Raw genomic sequence first — 12,843 nt, forward strand, 5'->3', positions numbered from 1 at the left:
TTGTCACCAAGCCCCTCCCAATCCTTCAAATGCATGTTTGTCAATTATTGTGAGGTGTTGTAATACTCGCATCAAGTTATTTTCTGGAATGTGCTCAAAACATGCTTTTTGAGTGAACTTTCTGCTGTTCATTGTTGATGATGATGATGATGATAAAGGGGCCTAACATCTAAGGTCATCGGCCCCACTGTTCATTGTTAGGCTAGTAATCTTACGTATGTTCCTATCCTCCTTCCTAATTCTAATACATATTTGTACACTGCAGGTTTAATTTCAGTTACTCTACCTGTTCAAATAAATCTTTTCCCACTAATGAGATATCCTGCAGTTGAATTTCCAAGATCAGTTTAAGTTCTGTGCTTGAAGGTATGATACCATTTTCAAATACTCCTTCTTCCAGTGCTACAAAAGTATTAATGCAGTAGTCTTGAGCAAAAATTAGTAGCATACTGGTCACTTTATCAATAATTTTATTTTAAATTACATTTCATGTTCAAATGGTTTATTCCTAGCAAGTGGGTAAAGAATCAAGTCACTCATATCTATTTCTCAATTAAGTCATATTTTACACTTAAAGAGTAATCTACAGAATGAACAAGATTATGTTTTGATTTCTTAGGCAGAATCATTAAGAGAATTCATTACTAACTGAAGCATTCTGCCTGCATCAACAGGGATAGAATAATGATCAAATTACAACAAATGTTATGTTCCCATAGGTGGATTATAAAATTGATTAGTTGCTCCTCTAATATAAATTAATTACAGAAACTGAAGAATTGTTCCATTAAGTGAGATTTAAATACAATCAGAAAAAGCTTTATAACAAACTATGATAATACTAGAATGTGTACCTACTATTCGCGCACCTTTTAGTGATAGATCTTTGTCTAGGGGTGACGAGTAAGTAGGGAGCTCTCCCAGTTCCGGTAATACTGCCAACTGAATGGAAATGAAATCTGAACTGAACTGATAATATGATCGATCGATATGAATTTTCTAAAACTTTTATTATCTTAAGCCAACAACTGTGTCACACACACATTATATAACATTTCTCGATGCGAATCTTGTTCCTAGCATGAATTCTATAGTTTGGTTTTGCTGTGTAAACAACACCAGTACTACTACGTAAAGTGTATGCCAGATGTCGCACAGCAATGCATAAGCGATTCATAGTTTGTATTTCAAAGGTTGCCAATACGAATCTCGAAGACAACCGAGGTTGACTGATTCAGCACTAGGGTGTCCATCTATCACTAAAAGGTGCGCGAATAGTACATTTACAATATTCACACATTTGTACAAATGTTGGTCAAGTAACAGAAGAAAATATGATAATTCCTGTTAAAATAGAGGATTTACCACATACCACATCAAAGGCTACTACCACCTCTGTAAAACAACTACAGAGGTACCTATAAATGAGACCTAAAACTGCATGTATAGCCAATGATTCCATAGTTCTACATCTCATCTTCTTCTTGAATTTCATGCAACACTTTTATATACTGAGCTGCTAACTGGACTGCAGAGGGTCTCTTTGTAGGATTATTGTCTTTACAATTCTTATGCAGGTAAAAAAGTCTATAACGAGCCCATTCACTACCAGGAAGTTTACCAAGAAAATGATCACACACAGATGCAGCTTTCCAAATATCTGTTTTCTCATCATATCCCGGCATCTTACTGTCTTCAAATGAAAAAGAAAGATTCCAACGTTGTTCTGGTGCTAGAAAATCACCCTCCAGTCTTTTATGACCACACTTAATGCTTTTATTCAACTTATCAACTTCAGGTGTTGCATCAAGGTCATTTAGCTTCAAACTTAAATCATCTGTAACCAATATTTGACTCAAAAGTTTCTCTAAACTGTTGGAATCACACATGACCCTACATCCAGCAGGTCCATTATGTAGAAAATCTAATAATAAGGCATAATTTAAACATAATTTCAGCCTTGTAATTGTATTGTCATCGTTGTTTGATGAATGTATTATACTCGTAATATTATTGGCACTCCCAAACTTATGATACTCAGTCAAAATAACATACTTACTTTCACAATATCCAATCAGCTGGACAACATAAGGACTTGGGTTTAACCTTTTTAACATTTCTAAACCATGATTAAAATCATTCAAGTAAGCAGGGTTATTCAACTGTGAATATGCTACACTGAGATTATTCCATTCAGCTCGATATACAGCTTTCACTGCCCCAACAGCTATGAGTTCTATAATCTTTATGGAATGCAAATCCATGCAAGTTAACCAAGGATGGCATTTAGTTAAACCATTAATGTGAAAATGCTCATCAGGACACTCAAAAATTCTAGATGAGGAAGTGAAATATTTATGTGTTAAGAAAACAGAAATAACTAAAATAAACAGATACAGTATCCATCTGTAATCCATTTTAAGCAAACTACTTCAACATGAGAAAGCTTTACTGGGGGGTTTTTGGATCGTGTGGCAATTTGTAGCCAATCATATCTGCCGTTTCACGAACAGAACGATCTCCTTTGCCATGATAACATTTGTGGATATCGTTATATCTTCGTTGACTTTGTAAGTAACATAGGTATGTTTCAGCCATATATTTCATTTCCTCTCGCGCTTTACACAACTGCTGATCAGTTACTTTATACATCTCGTACTGCATCCTAATGTATCTTGCTAATGGAGCCTCCCGAATTGATTTTTCAGAAGTTATTAAACATAGTTCTTTCAGTAACTGGCGAAGGGTGCCTTTGACGGAGGACATTATTATAATTTACAGCACTAACAGTTCCTAGGTATGAATTCTATATATTTGTTTGGAATTGAGGTTCTTGCTTAAGGTGCCACGAACAGCCTTATAAATCTCCACTCTCAACGGAAAGCTATGAACCGTTACAAAACTAACAGTTCTTTAATTATGAATTCTATACCTTTTTTAGATATTGAGGTTCATCCTTAAGGTGCCAGAAATAGTCTGATAAATCTTCACTTCTCAATGGAAAGACATGAAATGTTACAGCACTAACAGTTCTTTAGTTATGAATTCAATATCTTCGTTTAGGTATTGAGGTTCCTCCTTAAGGTGCCACAGATAGGCTGATAAATCTTCACTTCTCAATGGAAAAACATGAACTGATAAATCATTAAATATATCTGAGTATTTAAAAGAATTCTGAAGAACGAATTCCTTTGTGTAAGCAAGTATTCTAAGAATGTATTTTGCAGCGTTTTCCAGCATACACATCGGCTGAGATTCTATCAGTTGTGAAAAGCTGTTTCCGATGACAATACAATTTCTAAGACCTTCACACCAATTAGCCCACAAAAAGTTATTGGTTATTTGTTTAGGACAATGGGGAAGATAAACAAGTGTAGTTGATTTTGCACTGATTTTTCGTTTCCCTTCTTCATTAACTTGAATGAGATTGCAGTCCAAAGCTTTCAAACATACACACTCCACTTCACTGAATAAGGGATCATAAGTGAAGACTAGGGCCTTAAAATGCTCTTTTAACAAGAGCAACAGTGCTAGCTGATAACGAGCAGAAGTGCATTCAGTAAATCTTCCAAGACCATAACACAAAATTTCATCCACTAATGATTTCCCAAGCAAATCAAAACCTTGCTGTAACACTCCTAAAACAGAAAAGTAAAAACTTGACGATGCTAATTCTTCCTTTGCCGAATTTATTCTTCTGTAAAAAAGAAGCCTCGCATGAGAGAAGGAAAGATAAAACGTAATAAGTAAACAAAAAATAGACAAACAAATATCTAGAATTTACCGAAGAGCAACATCCTTGCTTATGACCGTTTTGCTATTTTCTTGAAAACAATATGCTGCAAGTTGTTTTTCACAGTGAATCACCTTGTTCCTCTTCTTATACTTCACAAGCTTGAAATCATTTTCTGACATACTGATATCTGAAAAAGATAAGAGAAAACATAAATCATTTATTTTCTTCACAGATTTTAAAAAAATAGCTTTAGTAAAATATTATATTCAACAGGGTTAGGCCAGTTTTAGAAATTCAATTACATATTACAGTCAGTTTGCACAGCTGAAAAATTACTAAAATTTGCAAAGAGCATTTCCCAGTTCATAAACCAGCCTTTGACACAAGGATAAATAAATTGAATATTGTTAGCAAACAGTTAAATGTAAAGATGATAGAGTGAAGTCTCGGTGTATTGAGTCTCAATAGTTCAATATTCCCATAAATCCAAGCCGAAAAATTTAAAATAAGAAACGCAATAAATTGTCAGTTATCAGCACGGCCCGGATGTTTATGCAGTAATAGGTTAGAATGCAAACTTACTGAAGCGAGTAATAAGTAGAATTTTCCCGCACGATATTAATGCTATGAGGTTTGCATAAACATTAGGGGTTCGGCCCATTAGAACCCCTAGAATTTATGTTACCCCCACTACAATGCGTTAGATCAGACTAGTCGACATTTCCTACTAACAAAATTATTTAGTAGGAAATGTCGACTAGCCCGCTCTAACGTAATGTAGTGGGAGTAAAATAAATTTTAGGGGGTTCTAATGGGCCGAACCCCTAATGTTTATGCAAACCTCATAGCATTACCGTCGTGCGGGTAGACTCTACTTGTTACTAGCTTCAGTAAGTTTGCATTCTAACCTATTACTGCATAAACATCCGGGCCCTAGTTATCAGTATTGACTTAATTACAGTAAATAGAGAGATGGATAATCCGCCTAGTCAATCTCATGTATTAAAAATTGATTTACATTTCACACTTTCAAATATATAACCCATGTTTTGAGACATATTGTATGTTAAATCTCTTCTTCAGCTAAATAGGTTAAAATTCATTTATTACATTAAAACCTAATGAAACAGGGAGGTCCCCACAAGGAAAACTGAAACTGTGACATGTACAATATGACATATTAAAAATTGATGAATAGTAGCATGGAAATAAAGTACATCTTATCTCAATATAAACACGACATTAGGGGGATGGCTATGTACGAAGCATGTTTTTTAAGTAAGGTCTCTTTTGTTGTAGACACTAGCAGTTTGCGCGCATATCACAACGAGCGTGTGTGTCATGTACTGGCATGCCTCGGGAACAACTGTGCTCAGTTTCAGCTCTGTAGCTAACCTGTACGGTTCTGTTCTGTGCTTTCAAAATGTTTAAGACTATCAACTCGGCCACCGCGTGTGAGGTTCGGTCAGTGATACAGTTTTTGTCAGCAAGGAACCTGTCTGCTGCAGAAATTCGACAGATTTACGAAGTGTACGGTGATACTGTTATGAGTGAAAGCAAAGTGCATAAGTGGGTACGACAATTCAAAGATGGCCGTGACAATGTCCGTGATGAGGACCGCTCCAGTCGCCCTTCTTTGATTACAGACGATTTGGTAGCTTCAGTTGAAGCGAAGATTCATGAGAACAGGCACTTCACAATAACAGGTCTCTCAAACGAATTTCTTGACGTGTCGAGATCATTTCCTTACAATATTGTTTCTGAACACCTAAAGTTTAGGAAACTGTGCTCCCGTTGGGTGCCGAAACTCCTAACAGAGGACCACAAAAACCAAAGATTTGAGTGTGCGATGAAGTTCTTGACTCGTTATGGCGAAGGTGACGGCTTCTTGAGTCAGATCGTAACTGGAGACGAAACATGGGTTTCGCATATTACGCCCAAATCGAAGCAACAGAGCATGGAATGGAGACAAACACATCGCCTGTAAAGGTGAAGGCCAAACAGACTCTGTCCCAGCGCAAAATCATGGCATCAGTGTTTTGGGATAGGCATGGTGTTTTGTTGGTTGACTTCATGCAACGAGGAACCACTATCAATGCAGAAGCATACTGCCAAACCCTGAGAAAGCTACGCAGAGCGATTCAAAACAAAAGACGCAGCATGCTGACAAAGGGAATTGTCCTTCTCCATGACAATACAAGACCTCACACTGCAGGTCAGACCCGCGATTTATTGGACAGTTTTGGCTGGGAAGTTTTAGACCACCCTCCCTACAGTCCTGATCTTGCGCCGAGCGATTACCATCTGTTCCTCCACCTCAAACATCACCTCTGTGGCAACCATTACAATGACGACGACGTGAAAACGGCAGTGAACTCTTGGTTATCGGAGCAGGCGGCAAGTTTCTGCGAAGAGGGTATTTTATAATTGGTTACGAGGTATGATAAGTGTTTGAACAAACTTGGCAACTATGTTGAAAAATAGAGTGAAGTATGTACTTTCTGAAAATAAATTTACTTTTTTGAAATAACCTTTCGTTGTGTACTTATTTTCAAATGGACCTTACTTAAAGTGTGTGAGTATAATGTAAACAAAATGAGAATACAGCACGTAAAAATTATTAAAACTTACAAGTGGATGTGCAAGGCTGACATGCATCTGTCAGAAGGATGTAAATGCAACTGAAGTTGTTCGACAACAGATAGCGAAGTTAGAGTGGGAGGAGGGGCGGAGGGAAGGAGACGTGGAGGGTACGTGGTGTTACCGCCATGTTCCAAACCTTAAGTACTTTCCCTTATTTTCTTTTTCCCCCCCTCTTTCTAGAATACTGGGTCACCAATCTAAATAACTGATTATCCTCTGCCATGTGTTCATTAAGGCTATTTTCACTGTGAAATTTTTGTAACTTGTTCACCTCTTTATTAAAATTAATATTTATCTAGTGGTACCTTTATTTAACTGGTGTAATACAACCATGACCCGTTCAATATTAGTGAAATGATGATTGTCTACATACATATGTATGCACATGGCACAGTATCTGGAATGTCTTCTTGCATTCACATGCTCTTTATAGCATACCATCACTCTTCTTCCCGACTGTCCTACATACTTCCTTCCGCAGTCTTGACGTGACAGATTATATACTCCCGAATTACTAAAAATGCTACTGGTGTTCACACGATTCGAACTGAATAAAATTGTGTTTTTTTTTGCTAGTTGCTTTACGTCGCACCGACACAGATAGGTCTTATGGCGACGATGGACAGGAAAGGGCTAGGAGTGGGAAGGAAGCGGCCGTGGCCTTAATTAAGGTGCAGCCCCAGCATTTGCCTGGTGTGAAAATGGGAAACCACGGAAAACCATTTTCAGGGCTGCCAACACTGGGGTTCGAACCTACTATCTCCCGAATACTGGATACTGGCCGCACTTAAGCAACTGCAGCTATCGAGCTCAGTTAAAATTGTATTATTATTATCATTAATATCGTCATCATCATCATCATCTGTTTTAAAGGATAGGCTACATGATATTGTGTTTCCTAAGCAGTTTACCCAAACTGTATGATTGTTTATTAATAGAAGTGAATGTAGCGAAGTTTTTATTTTATTTCCTATCTATAAGTAAAGTCTTAGGTTTACTCATGACCTTACTCTTTATCCTATTGACATAACTCTTATGGTAACCATTTCTTCTGGCAATATCATGGATGATGTTCACCTCTTTATTAAAATTAGCTTTTATCTAGCAGTATCTTTACTGCTCAATTGTTCACATTGTAAAATGTTGCTTTCTTAAGCTGGCCCGGGTGGTTTGAGTCTTTCCTGATTGTAACATCTGTATGTGTAGGCTTTCTGTATACTTAGTAAACCAGGATTTTATTATTTCTAGTTCCTGTTACAGCAAGATAGTTCAGACTTTTATTGTCCTCAGATTAGATTGTAAACACTGTATAGGTTATTTAACTGGTCTAACAGCTCATTTGGTTTGGTTTGAGTTCCTGTTCATCAATAATAACGAATATATCATCAACGAACCTCAGTCATAAATCAAATCCTCTTTTCTTGCCTACTATCTTAATAGATTCCATATGGTCCATATATAGATCCGCAAGGACACCAGAAGCTGGTGATCCCATGGCCAACCCTTTAACTTGTTTGTAAACGTTAACATTAAAAGTTAAGAGAACTGTTTGAATGTTAGTAAGTTGATGAATTCATCTATTTCTGCTTTATTCAACGGGCTGTGTATGGTTAAGTTATCCTTAACAATGTTGACAGTCTCAATGATCAGGATGTTCGAGTACGTATCCTGAACATACTAGTTACTTTACGACGCACCGACACAGATAGGTCTTATGGTGACGATGGGATAGGAAAGGCCTAGGAGTTGGAAGGAAGCGGTCGTGGCCTTAATTAAGGTATAGCCCCAGCATTTGCCTGGTGTGAAAACGGGAAACCACGGAAAACCATCTTCAGGACTGCCAACAGTGGGATTCGAACCCACTATCTCCCGGATCCAAGCTCACAGCCGCGTGCCTCTAACCGCATGGCCAACTCGCCTGGTATATTAACATTAAATGGTATATCCTGAACATGGAAGCTATTGATAGTATTCTGTTCCGATAAACTTAGTTTTTATTCTATTACAGAAATCTATATATATATAAAATAGCTTGTCCTGACTGACTGACTGATTCATCATCGCCGAGCCAAAACTACTGGACATAATGAAATGAAATTTTGGGGATACATTCATATTAAGATGTAGGTGCTCGCTAAGAGAGGATTTTTGGATATTCCGTCGCTAAGGGGGTGAAAATTTAAAATGAGAGAATCTATATCTCAAAACTTTAAAAGTTTACAAATGTAAAAATTGGTATTTAGAATCTTCTTTAAAAATAAGGAAATACGTATTTTTTTGTTTTCAGAAAATCCCAATAGGAGGGGTGAAAAAGGTTAAAAAAGGGGTTGAATGCCTGGACGGGTAATGACTAAGAATGCAGTCCAGCCGCGGGTTCAGTACCGCCAAGGCACCCAAGAGGACACCACGCCGGATCTCCTCAAGGATTTGATCCATATTAAAAATTCTTATAGGAAAAGATGGCAAAGATTTAGGGACCCAACTGACCGGGTGGAATACCTGGACTTAGCCCGGGAAGTACGAAATCGATTGCTGGAAAGAAAGATTGTAAAATGGGAGGGAACTTGCCGTAATCTATTAGAAAACGAGTCAGATCGCGAATTTTGGCGGATTCTCTCAGATAACCAGTCAGATCGCGAATTTCGGCGAATTATATATAAAACAATAAGCATTCAATTATAAATTTCAGTATAATACCGTAGCGAAGCACGGGTATCTTGCTAGTCTATAATATTGCAGAAACAAGTATCTACATTAAATCTGTAATATTTCTTTAAAAAGGTGTGTATAAATTTGGCCCTTTTATATGTAGTACTACTACTAAAGTTTACAACCGGTCTAATGGGTATGCCCTGTTTATGTACCTTAGGCACTGGCCTCAATTTGGGTAACTCTGGGTCCATGTTTACCAGCGCTTTGCTTCCTTCAACTCCAGCAAAAAGATAGTGTTGGTTAAAATTTGCTTAAATTTCTTTTGCATGGCATTATTAGGATCCCTCTTTATCGGACAAAAATTATCCTCCTTTAAAAAAAATCATTTGTTTTACTAATATAATATTCTTTATTTAACAAAACTATGGTATTACCCTGATCAGCTTTTGTGGTAATTATGTTGCCTTTGATCTTTTTGTTAGTTGTTCTGAGATTATTATTCATTCCATCATATGTGGTGGTCTTGTATTCCACTATTTTGCAAATTTTCCTTTTGGCCTCAAACCTCAATGTCTCCAGTTCATCTGTTGGGACCTCTGCAATTGCTACTTCAGATTCCGCTATCAGATTCACTAATACCCTATTTTGAATGGTCTTCCTCATGTGTGGCCAATGATGTTCAGGACCTTTACTTAAGATCTCAACTTCATCATTGTTGAAAGCAACATTGGTCAGGTTTTTAAACGGGGGATTGACTGTGACTATGTTGTGTGTGTTATATTATGAAGCTTTTCCTACCTTGTAATTTGTTTATAATCACTACTGATCTGCATCTATGACAGACGCCCAGGTAGCAGATTCCCCATATGCTATTTTCCTAATTTTCCTTCAATGATTGCGAAGAAATTGGAAATATATTGAACATCTCCCTGGGTTAATTTATTCCAATTTCTAACATCCTTCCTATAAACAAATATTTGCCCCAATTTTTCCTCTTGCTTTTTTTTGCTAGGTGCTTTACGTCGCACCGACACAGATAGGTCTTATGGCGACGATGGGATGGGAAAGGCCTAGGAGTTGGAAGGAAGCGGCCGTGGCCTTATTTAAGGTACAGCCCCAGCATTTGCCTGGTGTGAAAATGGGAAACCACGGAAAACCATTTTCAGGGCTGCCGATAGTGGGATTCGAACCTATTTTTCCTCTTGAATTCCAACTTTATCTTCATATTGTGATCTTTCCTACTTTTAAAGACACCACTCAAATTTATTCACCTACTAACGTCATTCCATGCCATCTCTCCACTGACAGCTCGGAACATACCACCTACAAGGGAACGGATTGACGACGATGTTCAATTGGAACACCTTCCAAATTCTAATCCTTGGAATGTGGTAGTTTGGCTACAAAGCTGCTTGGCTGAAAGTGATTGTTATGAAAGCCAAATAACACCTGATGAAAGAGAACTAGGCTTTGAACTGTACCATACGTAAAAACTGTTTAAATTTTCTCATGGCAAAAGTAGACGTGCGCCAAGACAGAACCATGCTCCTTGTTTACCCGCCTTATTGCAGAAAAGGTTGGTGATGTGCAGGTAGCCACTGAACATGAGGAGAGACTGGTTTTGCCTGACAATAACAATGTTATTAAAAACGATGAATTTGCAATATCTGACACTGACAGTGAAACAAGATGCTACCACAACACCTGCAATAAGTATTACAAAAAAAAAAAAAAGCGGTTGATTGTTGCCTGAACAAAGGACGAAAAGTTCAGCACCCATTTAAAAAGCTACGGCACCAGTCGGACCTTTGTAGATGGAAGCTACTAGTAGAATCAGGCGGCACAAAGGCTGAAAAATTGAAATTTATCACCAAAGAAACATTTGAAGAATTTAAAAAGGCGAGGCTCAATAACGACAAAACATCCATGATGTACACATTAGAAAATGGGCCGTGAATAATACTTGGTGTGTTCGTGACAATACATTCCGCGCCTCAACTTTCTGGGTACGAAAGTATAAAAATAAATTCGATACTGCTTCCCAGTAGTGCTGGCTATTGAATGCATGATTCGAAGCAGTGTATCAATTCATTCAAGTGTCCGAGTGAATCGATTCACAGGAACGGCGAGCTCACAGCACACGATTCAGCTTACGCCCAGCGGACAGTGCTGAGTGGCGCACTCACTGGACGTTGACGGTGAGCCGAGCTTCCGCTGCAACGAGACAGTGAATCATGGCACATCGAAAGAATCGTGAACGAGCGCGGCTCAGTGAGACACAAGATACACACGGCTCCTTATCGGCTCGCTGGATACTGGCGGGTGGAGGAGAGCCGAGCTTCCACTGCAGCGAGACATACAGTGAGCCATAGCACACCGAAAGAATCTTGAACGAGCACGGCTCAGTGAGACACAAGAAACACACGGCTCCTTATCGGCACACTGGACACTGGCGGAGAGCCGGGCTTCCTCTGAAGCAATACATACAGAGCCATGGTACACTGAAAGAATCGTACGCTAAATGGACTCCCGAGCTCAGCTCATTTGAAAATAATACCCACTTGCATTCACTGTCCCCTTCTTACAGGGAGGTTTAAATAATAGATGGATTTATTTTCAGTGTTAAAAAGGTAGTCAAAATATAATTCTAAAGTAGCTAGTAAGTAGGTAGGCTATTAGGTTATACTATTTATTAGTTTAATGAGTATTATAACTTAGTTGACATTTGACAATTAATTAAACTCGACTCTAGCCTGCCCTATGACTATGAGTCATGCTTATGACCACTCAAAAGTACCTGTTTTATATTGGGAAGAACAGCTCAGTATTGTCTCAGTTCGTATGTCACATTGTTGCACAAGACTTCAATAATATGTGGACAGTAAGTGAGCCGACTGACCACTAACGTAACCAACAGTATGTTGAATCAGAAAACCAGTGGGCTACTGTACATCTCGGGTAGCCTATTCACAATATGACGATTTTAAAAAAACCACTGCTGATAGAAAAATACAGTACATATTTTCAAAAATGACTGAGCGAGTTGGACGTGCGGTTAGTATCGCGTAGCTATGCGCGTGCATTCGGGGGATGGTAGGTTCGAATCCCACCGTCGGCAGCCATTAAGGTGGTTTTCCGTACGTTCCCCATTTTTACACCAGGAAATCCTGGGTCTGTACCTTAATTAAGGCTATGGCTGCTATCTTGCTAATCCAGGACCTTTCCCATCCTGTGTTGCCGGAAACCTTTGATATATTACAGTGACTAGCATTTTTTTTTCTAAGAAAGAAGTTCATAGTATGAAGACCAGATGGCAGCAGCGAACAATGAATGCTGTTGCTGCTGTCTTACCATTACATACTACTAAGATTCAGTAGGAGCGGTGACTCTAATGTGCCGTGAATCGGATCACTGCATCGATTCAGTAATGTGAACGGAATCAAATGAATCGATTCAGTAAAATGAATCGAATGTCCCATCACTACTTCCCAGAAAGTTACAAAATTTGTCACTAAAAGTTACACAGCCGATCATGTTGACCTTGCGTCGAACGCAACAGTTTTTGCAGGAGAGGTATCCGCAATAATAAACAATCACTCTCCAAAATGTATTTTTAACATAGATCAAAGCAGGTTTAACGAAGAGTTCCATGCCGGACATACGCTGCATTTAAAGGGACAGAAAAACATTTTCGCAGAAGCGCAATCATTGAACTCATTAACACACAGCTATACAATTCAGCTTGTAATTCCTGCCGATGGAGAACTGTTACCTAAACTGTTACTTGTGTTAAAAGAAAAGGACGGTGAACT

At 38.3% G+C, this 12,843-nt stretch overlaps 2 protein-coding genes across 4 annotated transcripts in view; both read right to left on the reverse strand.

The window, feature by feature from the left end:
• Positions 1-453: 453 nt before the first annotated feature.
• Positions 454-2,769, reverse strand: LOC136864025 (protein FMC1 homolog). The gene has a single exon (XM_067140535.2). The coding sequence runs from the start codon at positions 2,764-2,766 to the stop codon at positions 2,449-2,451; it is 318 nt and encodes a 105-aa protein (XP_066996636.2). The 5' UTR covers positions 2,767-2,769; the 3' UTR covers positions 454-2,448.
• A 246-nt stretch (positions 2,770-3,015) lies between these two features.
• LOC136864024 (SRR1-like protein) overlaps positions 3,016-12,843 on the reverse strand; it is a 37,437-nt gene continuing 27,609 nt past the window's right edge. For all 3 annotated transcript variants that reach the window (XM_068226136.1, XM_067140534.2, XM_068226137.1), the window contains exons 2-3: positions 3,785-3,923; positions 3,016-3,697 (exon numbers count right to left, since the gene is read on the reverse strand). In XM_068226136.1, coding sequence (XP_068082237.1) covers positions 3,016-3,697; positions 3,785-3,915 — 813 coding nt within the window. In that variant the 5' untranslated portion in view covers positions 3,916-3,923. The remainder of the gene's footprint in view (positions 3,698-3,784; positions 3,924-12,843) is intronic.

This window comes from Anabrus simplex, chromosome 2 (genome assembly GCF_040414725.1).
Source record: "Anabrus simplex isolate iqAnaSimp1 chromosome 2, ASM4041472v1, whole genome shotgun sequence".
NCBI classification, from domain to species: domain Eukaryota; kingdom Metazoa; phylum Arthropoda; class Insecta; order Orthoptera; family Tettigoniidae; genus Anabrus; species Anabrus simplex.